At 33.6% G+C, this 18,591-nt stretch overlaps 3 protein-coding genes and 1 pseudogene across 3 annotated transcripts; 3 read left to right on the plus strand and 1 right to left on the minus strand.

Annotated features, from left to right (window-relative positions):
• Positions 1 to 920: 920 nt before the first annotated feature.
• LOC107795179 (putative small nuclear ribonucleoprotein G) lies at positions 921 to 3,513 on the plus strand. The gene is made up of 4 exons (XM_016617763.2): positions 921 to 1,068; positions 1,230 to 1,252; positions 2,949 to 3,070; positions 3,312 to 3,513. Exons 1-4 carry the CDS (start codon positions 1,034 to 1,036, stop codon positions 3,372 to 3,374), a joined length of 243 nt encoding a protein of 80 aa, XP_016473249.1. The 5' UTR covers positions 921 to 1,033; the 3' UTR covers positions 3,375 to 3,513.
• Positions 3,514 to 8,907: 5,394 nt separating this feature from the next.
• Positions 8,908 to 10,632, plus strand: LOC107795183 (UDP-glucosyltransferase 29-like; annotated as a pseudogene).
• A 315-nt stretch (positions 10,633 to 10,947) lies between these two features.
• LOC107795181 (transcription factor SRM1) lies at positions 10,948 to 14,899 on the minus strand. The gene is made up of 2 exons (XM_016617765.2): positions 14,498 to 14,899; positions 10,948 to 11,439 (listed from the first exon to the last, which is right to left on the minus strand). The coding sequence occupies exons 1-2, from the start codon at positions 14,776 to 14,778 to the stop codon at positions 11,196 to 11,198; spliced, it is 525 nt and encodes a 174-aa protein (XP_016473251.1). The 5' UTR covers positions 14,779 to 14,899; the 3' UTR covers positions 10,948 to 11,195.
• Positions 14,900 to 16,204: 1,305 nt separating this feature from the next.
• Positions 16,205 to 18,161, plus strand: LOC107795182 (small ribosomal subunit protein eS17). The gene is made up of 2 exons (XM_016617766.2): positions 16,205 to 16,329; positions 17,538 to 18,161. The coding sequence occupies exon 2, from the start codon at positions 17,564 to 17,566 to the stop codon at positions 17,996 to 17,998; it is 435 nt and encodes a 144-aa protein (XP_016473252.2). The 5' UTR covers positions 16,205 to 16,329; positions 17,538 to 17,563; the 3' UTR covers positions 17,999 to 18,161.
• Positions 18,162 to 18,591: the final 430 nt, after the last annotated feature.

Below are 18,591 nucleotides of genomic sequence, written 5' to 3' on the forward strand. Positions count from 1 at the left end.
CCTTTTCATGAAAGATTCATAAAATATAACCAAATAGATTGGTAACCAAGCCTTTTTATGAAGCAAGCTTCCCTATTTTCTTCTATTTAAATTGTATTGCATAACTAAGTATAGATTTTGATTTTGGGAATTTCTACTGAATTGGCACTTTATATTTTCAGGGTAATAATAGTTAAAAATACTTGAGTTTACACGCAATACCTTGTAATATGAGTTTGCTCATATTAACAATCTCAAATTCAAGTAAAGAACGATAAATCAACGATGAATGTAGAGTCAATTCATTGATGAATATAATGTTTGGATAGATTGTATCGTTTGCCATTGTTTTTATAATATCATATACCAACAATATAAAGAATAAGCTTGCAATATTACCAAGAAAAAATAGGATACAAAATAAAAAATTTATATAAAAAAGTAGAATAAAGGATAAAATATAATTATCTAATAATAAGGAAGGGCAAGATGAGAGAAAGAATCAAAATAACAATGCCACCACATCAAATATGTCATGACAGATTTAACGATCCGATACAATAAAATTTAAGTAACAATCAAAACAATTATATTTAAAGTAACAATACAATACAATACAATACAATAGGTAATGACCATCCAAACTAAAGTACATGATTTTTTTATGACTCTTATGACTCGAATGGAAGAAAATAATTCAACAACAACAACATACCCAATATTATCCCACCGTGAGGATAGAGAGGCTGTTTCCAATAAATCCTCCGCTCAGAAAAGCATAAGCACCATATTAATAAAAATATTGACAAGAAGGGACAATACCAAAAAATCATATAAAAGCAGAAAAATAATTCGACAAAATAATTCTTTATTTTATTTATGAATCTATCTTATAAAAAAATTGTGCATAACTAAAAATAAATTGTCAAAAAGTTAAAAACCCTTTTAGGGGTTTGTATAGACCAACAAGCGGCGGCTGAACATCCAAAAAAAACATTCAGCTCGTTACCTCTCCGCCTCTCAGCAGACTCAAAGACAGAAAGAAGAAGAAAATATGAGCAGATCGGGTCAGCCTCCGGATCTCAAAAAGTATGTCTACAATCATTACATCTTCTTATGAATTTTCCTAATAATTTTGCTCTGTAATATCTATTTTTCCTCTTTTGTAAATGTTAATTTTCATTCTGTAGCTTAATTTCTTACTTCTTTAGAAACTGACTTTTGTGTGGTTTTTTTCTTTCTTTGTTTAGGTATATGGACAAGCAGCTCCAAAGTAAGTTAAAACCCTTTTGTTTTTGACATCTGAAATTCAACCCCCTTTTATTTTTTTCTCTTTATTCTGAGTCTTGATTTGGATTTTATTTATGTTACATTTAGTGGGTATTTCTTCAAAATTCATTCTCTTAAACTCACTTAAGTTGTTGAACTTTGTGTGACTGTTTACTTATTTTTTGCTGCAACTTGTTTAGAGTTGAAGAGAACCTATCCACAAAAAGAAAACTTTTTGTTAGGTTTTTAGTGATATTGTTTAGGGTATAAAGTTTTGGGCATAGAGGACCAATTTTATGGCTTATGTATACACTTGCTATTCTTTTTTCTTTTATATTTTTACTTATTTAAGTTTTTTTTTTATAATAACTTTTGAGACACCTCTGAATTTGTATTTAATTTCACTTACTGTACTTGGTATTGCTTCAAAATATCATTTTTCTGGATTTGGTTAAGTTGTTGAACTTTGTGTCACTACCCCCTCAAGGTAGGGGTAAGGTCTGTGTACACAGTACACACTATCGTCCCCAGACCCCACTTGTGTGATTACACTGGGTTTGTTGTTGCAGTTGCAGTTGCAGCTTATATAGGTTTCTCAAGGATATTGTTTAAGTAGTATTAGTAGTTAAGGTTCCCAAGGCTTTGTTCTAGTGGTAAGAGGCGCAACTTGTGATGTGTGGTAGGCGCACATTACAGGTTCAGGCTTTGCCTTTAGAAGCTTGGTATTTAAATGGAGAAGGATACATGAATGGGTCTATTATCCGCTGATTTTCAAGCAGTATGCCACTTACTCTTGGGAATTTCTTGGTTATAAGAAAAAAGTAGTGAAGATGCACCTAATATAGGGTTTGAGGGATCTTGTTTAGTATTTAAGGTTCATGCACTAAAGGCCGCTCATGGTTTATGTATTCTCTCACTATTATTTTTTAAAATTTAAGGTGCACAACAACAACGACAAATCCATTAAATTGCCACAAGTGGGGTATGAGGATAATGGTGTAAGTAGGTTAATTTATTTCTAAGGCCATGTGTTTGAGTTGAGTCCCTAGCACTTCACACCCAGGTCCCTTAGTATTAGCAGATAAATTGTTGAGTATTAGAATGAAACATGATAAAACGTATTGGATATTGAGGATTCATATAGGCAACCCCAACTAATTTGGGTTTAAGGTGTAGTTGTTATTTGTTTTGGTTTCCATAGTTATCGCGACCGTAAAACCTTTCTCCTCCTTTTTAACATGATGCTTCTTGGGTTGTGCAACAAGTGCTGATTCCGCATTTCAAAACATTGCAAATATTTTGTCTATTTTTGAATTTTAGGAAAAAACTAAGGACTGAAATGCAGCGGCGCATCAACTACATCTAACATGTGAAGAAGAGTGACTTTTATTTAGATGGACATGTTAAAACGTAAGGCAAAGTGAAAAACAAGATGGTATAATCTTTGCATCTATTGCATTTTCAATGCAGTTTACAACCCACCATTATTTTGGTTCCTCATGTGTGAGCCTTAAACTAACAGATAAAGAGATTCATTATATTAACGAAAGGGAATTTCATTTAATTGGTGTAACAAGTTTCAGCACTTGTACTGTTTAAGGATCAATGTTCATTGTCTGTCTCACATAACCTGTTTTATTAACCAATTTCCTTCATGAGGTAGCTGTGCTGAATGAAGTAACATTGTATACCTTTTGCAGTCAAGTTGAATGCCAACCGCCTAGTTGTGGGGACTCTTCGTGGGTTCGATCAGTTCATGAATTTGGTTATTGACAATACCGTTGAGGTTAATGGCAATGAGAAGAATGAGATTGGCATGGTGGTGAGTCCCTGCTGCCGTCTATGTTCCTGTTCTCCCCTGTTCATAAATTTGGCTTTGTTTACACCTGTTCTAGGGCTTTTGATGCGGTGATGAAATTGTGATACACAATCAATTCTATTTTGTTATATTTCGATGAAAATTTTGTTTATTCATCTTCTTTAACTTAGTTATCTCAAAAGCTTGTTTGTTCTAGAAATCCCTCAGCTATATTTTTCACCTTGGTGCATGATTGATCTTGCAGGTAATTCGGGGTAATAGTGTGGTGACAATTGAAGCACTGGAGCCTGTTGCCAGAGCACAGTAATATGAGTGATGTAATCAGTAGAGGGATATTTATCTATAGTCAAGCTGTTATTGCTCTTCTGAAACCTAAAATACTTATGTATTATACTGGGATTAACTAGTTTTTGACTAGATAAAAGTTGACTTCCTACTTTTTGTTATCGTTGATTTCTCTATTGAGTAATCGGAAAATGAAAAATCATTTATTTCTCTGTTAGTCTACAACACAAATTCAGAATTTCATCTAAATCATTTAACTTCCAAACAAAGCCACCTCCCAACCGGTACTGAAATTTACAGTTGGTTTGTCCAGAAGCAAATGCTACATGTGCACAAAATCAATCATTCAAATTATAGTTGAAAACTTAAGTTGGCTTGAGTCCCCCTCTGCTGAAAAAGTATACCATGCAAGTAGGATTAAAAATATTGTATTTCTGGGTTATATATAAGTTGTTAAATCCTCTTGACATGAGTCTACAATCTGAATTTATCTTTGAAAAATTGTAGAATTTAGTAAATAAATTACGTATAATTTTGCTAATCATATTAGTTTATACAAGTTCAACAATTTCTAGCTAGTTTCATTTATTTAACAATCAATTATTCTTTCAGACTAATCTTTAGTAACCACAAGAATGATTCTTTGTATGCGCTGAAATACAGTTAGTTTCAATCCAATTTAAGTGCCCCCAAAAAAAAAAAAATGAAGCCGCACTAATAATATGAGTATACTAGTACAATTAAAAAACTAGCATCAATAATGGTATTTCTACCAAGAAAATAATCAGAAAGCAAAATTTAATGGGCCAAATTCAGAGGCCCGACGGAAGGGCTGATTAGACCCAATAGAAATAAGGAAAATTTACCGGACGTTTTATGCCTTCAGGGTATAGTATACAATAACATGATTCAGCCATTTTTTAAGGGAGAATTATGTAAATGGGTAGAGTTGTGTAATTTTCTTATTCAGCCTGGCTAATCATGTAAAAGTCCTATAATAATCACAGAGCAAAACTTGATGGGCCAAATTTAGAGGCCCAAAACCAACAATAAATCCATCTTATCCATAACCCGAAAACCCGGTCAGAAAACTGGACCCACTTCTTTGTCCTCCATAAGATCGTGCCAAAGGCCTGTGACCCTTAGGGTTGGTTCAATAGACTTTTTCTACAAACTACAAGTGATCTAGGAGGAAAAAAGATGGCAATGAAATCTGTCGTTTCACGCACTGGACTCCGTCGTTTAATGGAAACCAGTAGCGCAGCTCAGCGATCATCCATTTCAGGCCTTCGCTACTTCAGTGACGGCAAAGGTCGTGTCCTCGGCGAAGAAGAACGTGCTCAAGAGACCATTTACATTCAGGTCCTCATCTTTTCCCTTTTTTCTTTTTCATTTTTCGTAATATATGTGTTTTTTGTTTTCAATTACTATTTCAATGGATTGTGCTCGAAAAATAGAGTGAAATGGATATAGATGATTTATATAGTTGACCTGAAAATAGGCGGATCTAATCATTCATAGACAGAATTCACTACTTTCAGCTCGGACCTGATATGCGCACGCACATATGTATGTGTATGATTATGAGAGTGTAAATCAATTACTATAAAATTATAGACATGCATACATACATATATGTATATTATGTGTGTGTAAAATAATACCTCGTTACTATAAATAATAGATTGTGCTATTAAAAGTCACCGCTTCCGAAGCTATGAAAACGATGCAAAGCAACAGGTTATCTTCATCCTCTTCTGGGAAATGTGTACTTCAAACAATGACAGCAAATTATCCTAAGAAAAAGCAGTCGGCTCTTTGAATCTCAGCTTTGAGAAATTTGATTAATATCAACATTATTGTATTGGATGTTAAGATTAGTTGTTTTAATCGTAAGTTGATTCTTATAGTACTAAATTCATACATGCTTAGTATTTTTACTTTTCTATAGTTATCAGCTTTAGTTCAAAGAAGCAAGTGCTTCACTTCTTGATTTTTGCTTCAAACGCCAAGGACGTTGTCGTTATTTTGAGCTTTTCGCTTTTAAAACATTGGCATTGACTCCGAATAGTTGGGGTTGGAGCGAATTTGATTGATGTGTTCTCCTTTTGAAATATGATGTAAGTTCGTGCTAGGTTATTCATGTTTTTTTTTTGGTGTGAATAGAAAATGGAAAGGGAGAGACTGGAGAAGGCTAAGCAGAAGGCAGAGCGAGAGAAAGCTGAGAAAGAGAAGGCTGATAAGGTTTGGATCCTTCTCTTATTCTTTTATCTTGTTTTGTATTATAGTCATACATATACTTGCTATTCTGTTCTACTTGTTGGGATCGAAATAATATGATGCATGCAGAAACTAAAAATACAAAGCTTGGTGGACGATAAATCAGACGACAAAAGAAAAATATACTAAACTAAGCATAATAGTTTATAATGGTTTGGTCAATTGATCTACATATGATAAAACTAATATAAAAGAAGAAAAACTAACGAGAGAAAGATCTCCTCCTAAACAAAACTCTTTAATGACTACATTGTGGATTTTTTTTTGTGTTCTTATGAGAAACAGATATCCTTAATTTATAGATGTGCAAAACTTGTCTTCCAAGAAAAGGATAAGACATGTTAAGGAGATTTAATCTTTTTAGGAGTCTTTTTCCATTCCTTCAAGAAAGAGAGTCCTAATAGATTAGAAATTCAGAGCAAATCCTAACAATCTCCCCTTGGCCTGAATTTTCTTGACAAAGTTGATTCACCTTCTTCATATAATCTTCATCACTGTTGCTTGCCATGATTAAAAATCGGTATAGGTTGAAAATCTTTGTATTGGTTAAAAGAAACCCAAGTATGGGTTAAAAGAAGCCCACGTGTTAAGAATAAACATGGGGTAAAAGAAGCTCATGCATTAAAAAGAAGCGTGAGTTAAAACTGACACTGGAACTCATAGATTGCAAGTAGGCATGACTTAAAACTGGTATTGGTTAAAAGTGGCCAAAATATAGGTTAAAAAGAGAGATGCAGCAACAGGCGTTTTGAATACAATTGTGATTGTAAATTTATCTCGACATGTAGCATGTTGATCTAAACATGCATTGAATATGTCTTCAACCTCGTTCAACTGTTGACTCTGAACCATTGGCTCTGATACCACTTGTTGGGATTGAAATAACATGATGCATGCAGAAACTAACAATACAAAGCTTGGTGGACGATAAATCAGACGACAAAAGAAAAATATACTAAACTAAGCATAATAGGTTATAATGGTTTGGTCAATTGATCTACATATGATAAAACTAATATAAAAGAAGAAAAACTAATGAGAGAAAGATCTCCCCCTAAACAAAACTCTTTAATGACTACATTGTGGATTTTTTTTTTGTGTTCTTATGAGAAGCAGAGATCCTTAATTTATAGTTGTGCAAAACTTGTCTTCCAAGAAAAGGATAAGACATGTTAAGGAGATTTAATCTTTTTAGGAGTCTTTTTCATTCCTTCAAGAAAGAGAGTCCTAATAGATTAGAAATTCAGGGCAAATCCTAACACTACTATGGTGCTTCTTATATGTCTTGATTTTTGCTACTATCTTAGATTTTAGACACAAATGATAAAGAAAAAAAAATTGTAAATAAAAAACTGCATGTTTTAGTTCTCATAGGCTGAGAATTTCCTTAGGATAATGGAAATTCATTTACCTCATTTTGTAACTAAGCAGAAAGAAGATTACGTGCTCCATTTGGTATATATCAGTTTGGGTATCTGTGCTTGGCTGTGTTTAAATATCGAAGGTTTTTCCTTTATCAAAATATTATACATTAAATGGGTAAATAGTTATTCTGATTTCTGGTAAGCCATCCAATTTTTACTCCATTGGACTTCCTCCCACCAGCTTGTGAACAATGTCACCCTTTTTATCAAAGCTACCACTACTCTGCAACCATATACTCGAGTCCACCTTACAATACAATTATAAGTAAAGCTTTATGTTCACTCAAAACAAGAGCCTCTAGAAAATGAGTTTTTTTTTCCAGTAAAACATTGCACAATTTGAGGAAGCAAATTGCAAGTAACAATGAAAAAGAGAGCCATTTTAGGTTTTTACATTACTCTACCAATATTTCTTAAACTCTCACTGGTAAAGTTTTGGACTAGGTGGCGCATGGATGAGAATTGCGATATGGGTGAGTCTGATATGGATGGGAATTGCGTATACTTGTTCTAGCCAACTTTCTCAAATTCTAGACCATATTAATAAATCTGAGGTTTGACATATGGGCATCGGTTGTGTAATATTATGTCATATACACTGCTCACTTCTACTTGAAACCACAATTGCATGTATTTTAGACATGATATTGAAAGAAATAACGGGTGCGGTACGCAAATGCCTGTCTTTTCTGGTTGAGCATTTGCCAAGACAAGATTTGAACCTTTAATGAAGTTCTAACATCCAATTTTTTTTAATATATATTTTGCATGCCTCAAATCTCAAACGTACTGTTATCTGATTGCTTACAAGTCCCCCATCCTTACCCCATTCTACACAACAAAAAGATATGAAACTGAATTGTTGGATATTAGCTCGGGGATTGTGGTATTTTGGGAAAGAATATAGTGAAGGGGAGAAGGGAATTATCAGTGTTCGGGGGCTTAAAGCTGCTCAGTTCCATAATCCTTTTCATTTGTTTCATATGTAAAGCCATTTCATAAACGAAGCTATTTTTTACTGTTCTCACCATTCACATTGCCATCCTAGATTGCACATTTATTTCTTCAATCTCTTTTTTAGTTGGAGAAAACAAAAATAATTGAATTTTGTGAGATACATGTGCGGAATTGATGGTTTGTCTAGCTACAAATATATGCATGGGGTCATCTATTAAATTGTTAGTCTATGCGTGTATGTGATTGTACTGGAGCCTTTTCCTAACCCCCTTAGTTTGTTTCTTTTTCTTTAAGCAGAAGGCTGAAGAAGAGGGTCACAAGAGCTGAAGTCTAGGTTCGCCTGAACCGTCTTGTCAAACTCTTGCTTTCAAGTACCTTTGACAAATAAACGGATAACGACTCTGTGTTGCTCTTGATAATGCTCGTGTTTGTACAAAGTATTTCGGTAGTTTGTTGTTATCCTCCATGCTCTTCATCCTTGAAGTTTTCTCTGTGTCTGTAAAACACGCATTGTTCAAGAATCAATATCATCTTGATTTTGACCAGTTTGGTTCTGTTGCACCGCATTTTTATAGTCTTTTAACACATGGTGAATTATGTGTAAACTCGCTGCTCATGAAATCATGTCATTGACTCAACCCCGTGGGAATTGATAGCGAGGCTTGTGGACCAAAGCAAGCCTGTTAATAGTGATTTCCATGTGCATAATGATGTCCTTATTGGGTCTGCCTAGGGAGAATCAGGATTAGTTGGGACAATGATGGTTAAATCGAAAAAGAAAAATTCAGAAAAATCTGGTTCCTATTGATCAAGTGGACCTAGGTCCATCTGTTTGGGTCCTCTGAATTGTTTGTTCTGTCCAGGCCAAGGGTATATTACTAGACAAACTATAGGATGCAAGAAGAAAAGTTAAACTATGATGTGGTTATTGCTCTTAATCAAGTGATAATTATCCGAGTCCAACAGCATTTAGGTGCTTCCAGTAGAATTCAGAATAATGATCATTAGAAAGAAATAAACAACTTGCAATTCAGTGCATGTTACCATATCATTCATAAGTTTCGATTCTTAATAGAGAAGCTAGTATTGCATAAACCTGTCTAGGCTTGCTAAAATGTATTTAAAATTTTTGATCATATAATGTAAAAAGCATACAATCTTACTGGTGCTATTACCGTGAGAAAAACCAATATAGGGCAACATTTAAAAGAAAAAAAGGGTATAAAGATGCAATTTAGAGACATGTCAACTAATCCTAACTAAAATAACTACCATAGGTTCCTAATTAGCATAGTTACCAGAAATAAAAAAAAAAAGGAAAAGAAAGCTAGTTAAAGAAACTGAAAAGGAAGAGGAAGAAAAACAAAGAAAGTGGATCAACGTAAAAGGAAAATGAACCATGCGATATCTACACTATTTACTTGTGTTCTACACCAGTAAACCTAAGCTCTATTAAGAAAAAACTTAGCCAGGAATTTTCATCATCAATCCAATTTTTGGAACTTCTATCTCCAAACTTTACCTAATCTTCTTCCTTGTCACCACACCACCAATGGTCTCCCACCTCATCTTATGAACCCTCTCAAAGAAGCTTTTGACTTAGCCAGTCCTGATTTTACCCTAATCTTGAAAACCCTTAAGCCCGATTTGTTGATTTATGATTTACTCCAACCTTGGGCTCCAAAGGCTGCTGCTGAGTTAAAAATCCCTGCTGTTGAATTTATTAACTGCTTATATGTTGCATGATTTCAATAAGCCAGGTATAAAATTTCCCTTCTCGTCTATTTATTATCGTGACTATGAGATGGCTCGTATAAAGAAAGATGAATCATTTATGCCTGTGGAAAAGCTTGAGGAAGATAAAAAGCGAGTTAGAGATTGTTTTTACCTATCTAGTGATATTGTTTTGATAAAAAGTTTTAAGGAGATTGAGGGTAAATATAGTGATTATATCACTAAGTTAACTGGGAAAAAAGTTGTGCCAATTGGTCCATTAGTTCAAGAACCTACTCTTGATGACGGAGAATCAGAGTTAATAACATGGTTGAATGAAAAAGAGGAGAAATCCACAATTTTTGTATCTTTTGGAAGTGAATATTTTTTGGAGATTGCTTATGGGTTGGAAAATAGTAAGGTGAATTTTAAGGGTTTTTCAATAGGGGAAAAGTTTTTAAAGGAGGCAAAAATCTTGGAGCATTCAAGTATTGGCGGATTTGTGAGTCATTGTGGATGGAGTTCTGTAATGGAAAGCATGAAATATGGGGTTTCGATTGTTGAAGAGGTTGGTATTGCTGTGGAAGTTGTGAGAGATAGTAATGGAAAGCTTCATAGAGAGGAAGTTGCAGCCATAATCAACCAAGTGGTGGTGAAGAAGGAAGGTGAATTTGTGAGACAAAAGGCAAGTGATATGAAGGAAATGCTTCGTTCCAAAGGAGATGAAGAAGTTGCTAAAGAGTTGGAAAAGCTTTGTGCTAAGAAAACTCACAGTTTTATTGAAGGTTTTTAGTATATTTAGATGCTACTATAGTTTTTGTTGCTTTATTTAGATGCTTATCTTACTGTTAGGTTCACTTTAGATAAACTTGCTTTATGCAACAGCTGGTAATATTATTAGTTTTTCCGAGGTAAGAGTTCCTTGTCATAATCAGAAAGAGGAAAATATCCCGTAAACTTGGACACAAAAGGTTGACTATTTAAAATTTTCGACAAAGCTACTCTCAAACATTATCTTGGCCACAAGAAAGAATATTGAATATTCCTGATAATACTCGTATTTCAGCTCTAACCATTTTCCAGCTCTGTAGCCTATAGGCGAGAAACTAGCAGAAAAATAGAACACAAAACGACCATAAGGCCACAAACTAGTGAACGCATGACAGCAAGAACCATGCAACCATGGAATATACTCATCATCACAACTAAGGCAACCAAAAATAAAAAATAAAAAAATTGAACAGCATTCTGTTCTTCAACCATTTGCCAACAATTTCATTAACTGTTCTCCCTGTAAGTACACCCATTCTGCTCGCATCGAAAAAAAAAATCCATTCTTTAAGCTCCTGGATTCACTAACTAAAATCAACTGTCAACTAGAGAAAATAAAACTTTACAAGTTCGAAATTTTGGTAGCTGGCGATCCTTCTATTTACAGGTGTGAGTGTTCTGTTTCCTACTTTTTACCTCTACATGGTAAAGTTACCTCTTTGATTTTGAAAGCTGCTTTGAGGAGGTACTGGGTTGGTATCCACTGCAGTTGTAATATCATGGATGCTTGACCTTTTTCGTTCTTTCTTCATTGCCTGCTGTCTAATGAAGTATTTTTGAGCATGACTTGCCACTTGTGTTGGCGTCCTTGTTACCACTACGTTTCTTGAAATGCTTCTCCAGTCACCCTTCCCGTATTTCTCCAGCCCAATAAGGAATAACCTATGCAAGAATATTAGGATTTTTGGTCATATAACAGTCATAGAACAGCTATGCTAATACAATTAAATATAACACCACTAGTATTCCAATTCTATGTATAAATACTCTATAGATACGCGCTAATCGGCCATCCAATTGCAAGGGCAAGAATCCGTCAACAACATTTCTAAGTTCATAGTTGCAAGCACCAAATTCACGACAACACTAAGCACAATCAAACAAGCCTTCTGAATTTAAGATCTAAATAACCAACAATGAAAACTGCCCACGTCTATCAAAATATTCATTTTACTCTCACTAAGATTAGGAGGCCAACTGTCTCAATCTGAAAAAAAGAAGAAGTCCCACACCCTCCTCCCAAGTTGAAAATCCCCATTTTGTCGGATGAACTATAGCGGATGTAGAGCACAAGTACTGGGTTCAGACATGGAATAAACATATATATGTACATCACTAGAACCTTAACAAATACAAGAATCTGAACCCATAATTTCAGGAGTATAATGAATTCAGTTATAACAACCTAAAGCGTGAACCAATCAAATTAAAATCCTTGATTGTGCATGAATGATTTGTTTTCAACATAGTTACAGACAAGAAAACCATTGCATATATGCTGGATCACACAACAGAGAAAGAAACTTCTAAATTTTATCAGTTTACTGGTACAGGGAAAAAAAAAGTAATTTATGATAAGACTACTCTTAGGCAGACACTTTTCTCTGCCTTTTAGTTAAGATCAAATATAGATGATTACTTAGGCAGCTAACTGAACCAAAAAGTACATTTTTCCTTCTTATTTGTCTGAGTAAAAAAGAATCCCTTTTCTTTTCCAATGATCAAAGCAGAAAGCACACCTTTTAACTTTTAAGTGGTGTGATGGAGTAAAAAAAACTCTACACCGTCAACAGTGGCGGACCCAGAATTTTTATCAAGCGGGTTCAAAACATAAAGAAATAAATGTACAAAGACGTAAACAAAATAAATTTTTATTAAAAAGGTGTAATTTTCTTTCCTAAATTGTGTATATAAAGCTTTCCTAGTCTAAAAAAGAGAAATAGAAACTTTCTTAATATCGTATGTATATAAGAAAACAGGAGAGTGATGTAGGAGAGGTAGAAATTTTCCTTTATCGTACGTATATAGAGGGAAAAAGAGAGTGTTGTATATAGGGATATAGGGTAAAAAAGAGTACCCAAAAGTATACGCAGCAGACAGGTTTCGAAACAAGGTATTCTAGGGATTTTGAACCGACTTTGACAGTGGGCTGGACTATACCGTTGTTCAACGCGGGGTCAACAAAATATATAACAGCATTTACTGGAAGTAAGATAAAATATACCTATATATACGGTATTATTTTCTGGCGAAACGGGTTAGATGAACCCTCTTGACCCCATGTGGGTCCGCCCCTGACCGTCAATGTATAAAACTTAAAACTAGGGGTGGCAAACAGATGGATCGGGTCGGGTATGAGCTTGTCAAAACGGGTAATGCAAAAACGGATAAGTTATCCCACCCGACCTCTGTTTTAAAAGACAGAATTGGGACTCGCTCTGGGGCGGAGCACTCGTAAAACGCCCTGGGCTTATGTGTGGGGCTTAGTTCCGTGAGACATACACCTCGGCCATCGGGGCTTACGCTCCGGAAACGCCCAACGCCCAGCGTACTGGGTTCGCCTAACAGAACTTTATGCAATTGTATGTAACTAACCTTGTAAATCCTCAAATTTTCTTAATAAATCATTGACTATTCAAAATTACTTTTTTCTCAATCATAAATCATTAAGTTGATAGTATTTTATGTCATAATTAAAATAAAAATTATTGCACGTTATCCACTAAGACTGCTATGATAGTTAATTTTAAATAAATCTTTCATTTAAAAAGTATTTATTTATTAACTTTTGTTATGTCTTTACTATATAATAGTCCATAATTTTTTTATAATTATTTTTCTAAATATTATTTTTTTTACGTTTACAAGATACAATACTTATTAATTTAATAGATCAATATTAGCTAGTAACTATTTACAAATAATTAGTTACATGGTATTGTATGGTGAATTATGTGTCACTTTATTAACTTGTTGAAATTTAAAAATAAATGATGCTAGAGAATCATATTTAAATTGTGAATTATGTTTTTATATAAATTCTCTTTCAAATAGAAAGCATATTAAATAAAAGGAGTATTTTAAGAAAAATATCAAATTATAATATTGAACTTCTTTCAAGATTGATACATATAAGATTTCATATCGAATACATTACTTTTGATGTTTGAGTTGTAACGACATTGCAGTTAATTTGCATATTATGATATTTGTCATACTTTTCATATTATTCATAGTTGAATTATAATTTATAAATATTTTAAATGGATTATTTGTTATAATTTTGTGATTTTAATGTAATTTTTATAATTATTTTTTATATTATACTATCTTAAAATTCTTGAAATTAGTAAAATTTAAAAGATCCATGGGACTTACGCCCCATGTCTCAGGGCTTACGCCTCGCCTCGCCTCACGCTCCAGCCTTTTAAAACATTGCACCCGACCCATATTATCCATGGCTTCTTGAATATGATCACTAATCTCCCAAACTTGAGGAACCTTGAGTCTTTACAAATATAAAAGTTAACCAATTAGTTATCCATTTTCTAAGTGGATAATATGGTTCTTATCCATATTTGACCCAATTTTAAAAAGTTCATTATTCAACCCATTTTTTTAGTAGATATAATATGGATGGATAATTGTTTTATTTATCCACTTCGCCACCACTACTTAAAATTTAGTACTGTTATTATATATTTACCCAGAATCTCAGAAATGATAAAAGAACCACCTGAATATGTGACAAACAAAACCCACAATACCAAATTCAATATGTACACAAAATTTCACCTTTAATGAAAAGATAGAAAATAGAAGAAAAAAATCACGAAGATTTTTTATTATTAAAACAAAAAAAATTCACAAGTTATTTACAGTCAAAATTTTCAAAAACAGAAATAATGAGAAATTGTTAAAAAAAAATAAAAAAAATTACCGGTGTTCTTCTTCAGTCCAAGGGGTACCCTTCTTCCTCTCAATTTCAGTGTTCTTCTTGTTTGATTCAACCGGATCATCCGTATAGGTCGGGAGTTCGATCCGACCCGAATCAATTTCCAATAGATCGTGAACGAGGTCATCGTAATGAGCGATTATATCCTCGGTTGTTTTTCCGGGTACATGATCGGCGATTAATTGCCACCGATCGGCGATATTTTCAGGGTACAGAACCAGGGCGTGTTCGAATAGCTTGTCCTCCTCCCTCGTCCATTTCGACATTGAATTGAATTGAATTATTCGGCGCCGTTTGAATCGCGCACTCGGGATTTAAAGAGGTTTTTGGTAATTGAAGGAATGGCCTATTACAGAGAGAGAAATGGGGGAGTTAAAGGAAATGTGGTTTATTTTTGTCTTTAAACCGGTTATTCAGAATGTTTTCCACATAATCAATCAACTTTAATTGATTTTTGGCCTTTTTTTTATAGTCCATAATATTTAATTTTTTCAAAATTAATTTTCTTTTCAAAATTATCCTTGGATAAAGAGCCCAAGAGTGTTTGTTATATTTTTAATGCACAAATTAAGGTTAATATAGACAGTTTCACTATTAATTAATACTAAAAGGTTAATTTCTTAATATATGTGAAAATAACCAAAAAATTAATTAAAGTAGACCGAGAGAGTAGGGAATAATATAGAGGCATGAAGTGTACCCGTAATGCACCATTAGATTTTTTCCGGTCTTATTGGTTTTTTTGGGTCTTTTTTTTTTAATAAAATCTTCCTATAAAAAAATATATAATTTGTACTTTAAATATTTCTTTAGTCATAATAAATACAATTTATAAGATACTTCTCAAGAAAATAACACAAAATCTGAAAGAGTTATTTTATACAAAATATAGTGTCACACTCACCGACAATGAAGAATAGAGCAGCTCAATTTCTACTCTTAGCAAATGTGTGTTAGTAGTTCCTGGTTACTTAGGTGAAGTAGATTTGTTTTTATCTGATAGGAAAGTTGGGATCATGTCCAACTTTAGTTTTTGTTTTGTTCACATATCTCTTTAGTAAATAAAAATATTTTAATTACTGAATAAAATATTTAAGTTACTCAAAATACACATTGCTCAAGATGTTACTTTGAGAAAAAAAAATTAGAAATGTGCACATCTTATTATAACTAGTGCTTAGGAAAAAATTATATGTGAGTAAAATTGTCATGGTCAAAGGCATTGAAAAAAGAAGAAAAAAGCAACACAGTGCATTAAGCATCCCAATCACAAGGGTCAAAGTCATTAAAAAAATAGAAAAAGACCAACTTTACGTTATAATTTAAAACATGATCAATATGCATACAAGAATAAGAGGAGAGAAAAAAGAAAAGTGATTTAATTGAATTCCTTAATTGCAGTTGTTAATTATGGTTTGGGACCTTTTTAAAAAGAAATATATATAATTTGTTAAAAAATTAGTTAGTTATGATAAATAATAAATTTTAATTAAAGCAGATAAATAACTTTATAATATAGTATATATAAAAAATTACACCCCTAACAGAGACCATCATTTGAAAAATAAACGCAGGAAAACCAAAAAGGAAATAAAGAGTGGGTCCAGTTTATCCACGTAAGCAAATTTGAAAGCCTGGTCCAAGCCCATCAATATTTCATTAGCCCAAAATGGACTTTACACAATACAAGCCCAATATCATCCACAAACACAAACACAAACCCTAATATAGTCTACTCCTCTTTTATTTCTGCTGAAATTACACTTTGCTCAGTTGCTGCCGCACACGACTGTGGTTCTTTCTCTTCAGAAATCTCTGTGAGTTTTTAGCTTTCTATTTTTAACATTACATTTGTTTTCTTTGCTCTCAATTACTGGAAAAATAATAATATGCTTTATGTGATCACGACTCTTTAGGATTGAGCAAATTGTTTACTTGCTAAAAGTTGTTAGAAAACATATGTTTAAGAATCCAATTTTTCTGTATTTTCTCTTTGTATATATGTCCGCTTTAAAAAAATAATTTGGTGATTTCTTCCCAAGACTTGGTGGCAGAGTTGCCCATATTTGTATTAGTTGTAAGTAGCAGTTATTAGGTGATTTAGTCGAGGTGTGCTCAATTTGGCACCGGTACAACCGTTATTGAAAAATGGAATCTAAGATGAATCCTCTGAATACTAATTGCTAAATGACCTGAATAATGTGGGATGAATAAGAGGATTGTTGTAGCCGAACCAAACTAATTTGGAGTTGAACTGGATTTGATTAGTAGTTGATAGAAGAAGAAAGTGGAGATACTGATTTCAAGGTCAGTATTTTTTGTTATCTGCATTGTTGTTTCTGAAGTTGAAAAACTTTGAACTATTGTGTATTGGCTATTAAGAATATTACAGCGATTAGTTCTTTAGGAAATTAAGAAACTCCAATGAGCATGTCAGTCAACTCGAAGTTTGAACAGTCTAGTGACGAGTGGTTGCAATCAGCTCATTTTGTTTTCTAGGATCATACTTACATCCCGTAATTGCAATTGCCTAATGATTAAGCTAGTGAGTTAACCAACAGGACGGAACAGTTATAGCAGGTTAGTCTGAGGATTTAGAAGGCTCCTGTCATATTAGTTGCCTAAGAGGAGATGCCTTTTCCCTGCCTATCCCCTTTCAAATTGATATGGACTCTGGAGATATATTTGCTTTCTCCATCTGCCGTCTGAGAACAAAAGAGAAGATGACAATGTGTTCTTTTAGATTCAGGCGCTGGTCAAAAAGGGTTTTCTTGAGCTTGGAAACTGTTGGCAGACCCGAGAGCATGTGTGTTTATGCCATTTAGATTGGGAATGTACGTTTCTCAGTGTTTGTAGAATATGCCTTACAGGTTCTTACTTCGTACGTTGAGATTCAATAAGTCGCAGCAATCTGATAGAAATATTCAGCTTTTTTTTTTTGGTGAAAATGAAGTATGCATCATCGAATATTCTTGTGATAGTGAAAAGATTAATGATGAATATCTGAAAAACATTAATATAACAGGTTTGGTCTGGGGAAACTCTGCAAGGATGGGTCGTGTACGCACTAAGACAGTGAAGAAGTCATCTCGACAGGTAATTGAGAAGTATTACTCCAAAATGACTTTGGATTTCCACACAAACAAGAAGATCCTGGAGGAAGTTGCCATAATTCCTTCCAAGCGTCTCCGCAACAAGATTGCTGGTTTCTCCACCCATCTCATGAAACGTATTCAGAAGGGACCTGTTCGAGGTATCTCCCTGAAACTGCAGGAGGAGGAGCGTGAGAGACGTATGGACTTTGTTCCTGATGAGTCTGCCATTAAAACTGACCTCATTGAAGTTGACAAGGAGACCCTTGACATGCTTTCAGCCCTCGGCATGTCTGATCTTCCTGGTGTTGTCAAGCAAGCTGCTGAGCCACAGGCTGTAGCATCTCTACCAACATATGGTCGCGGTGCAGGAGGTTTTGGGAGGAAATACTAATAGGGGAGTATTTCAAAGAATTGATGGACAATTGAAGAAGTTTTTGGTAGATTAAATGTGTTGTTAGGTTTCCCTGATGTTCTTTGAGGATTCGTAAAAGCTTATAATTCCGTTGTTGAGACATAATGTGATACATTTCCTCAATTACATACATTTTGCTGCAGGAGAATGTGATCGCTACCTTATCCTTAGATTTTAATTTCATATTGTTGCAGGTAGGGGTGTACATGGACCGGGTTGATTTGGTTTTTATCAAAACCAAACCAAACCAACTGTATCGGTTTGAATTGGTTGGGTTTTGTCGGTTTTTTTTGTTATTTACATATTATTTCTATCTTACTTTGTTAAATATTTGATACGTATATATCTATTTAGTAAAAATATAAAAAATTGACAAACATATTATCAATTAAAATATTCTTATGAGAGAATTCTATTAATAACACATAATAATTATTTTTTTAGTCGCCTGACAATAAATTTTTGTTGATAAAATAGTTGAGGATACATAATAAATGTTCTAAAAAGAAATATTTTAAGGATAAAATAGTAAAAATTTTGGTCAAACTTAAAATGTTTATCTATACTACATT

This window comes from Nicotiana tabacum, chromosome 11, assembly GCF_000715075.1.
Source record: "Nicotiana tabacum cultivar K326 chromosome 11, ASM71507v2, whole genome shotgun sequence".
Taxonomy (NCBI): domain Eukaryota; kingdom Viridiplantae; phylum Streptophyta; class Magnoliopsida; order Solanales; family Solanaceae; genus Nicotiana; species Nicotiana tabacum.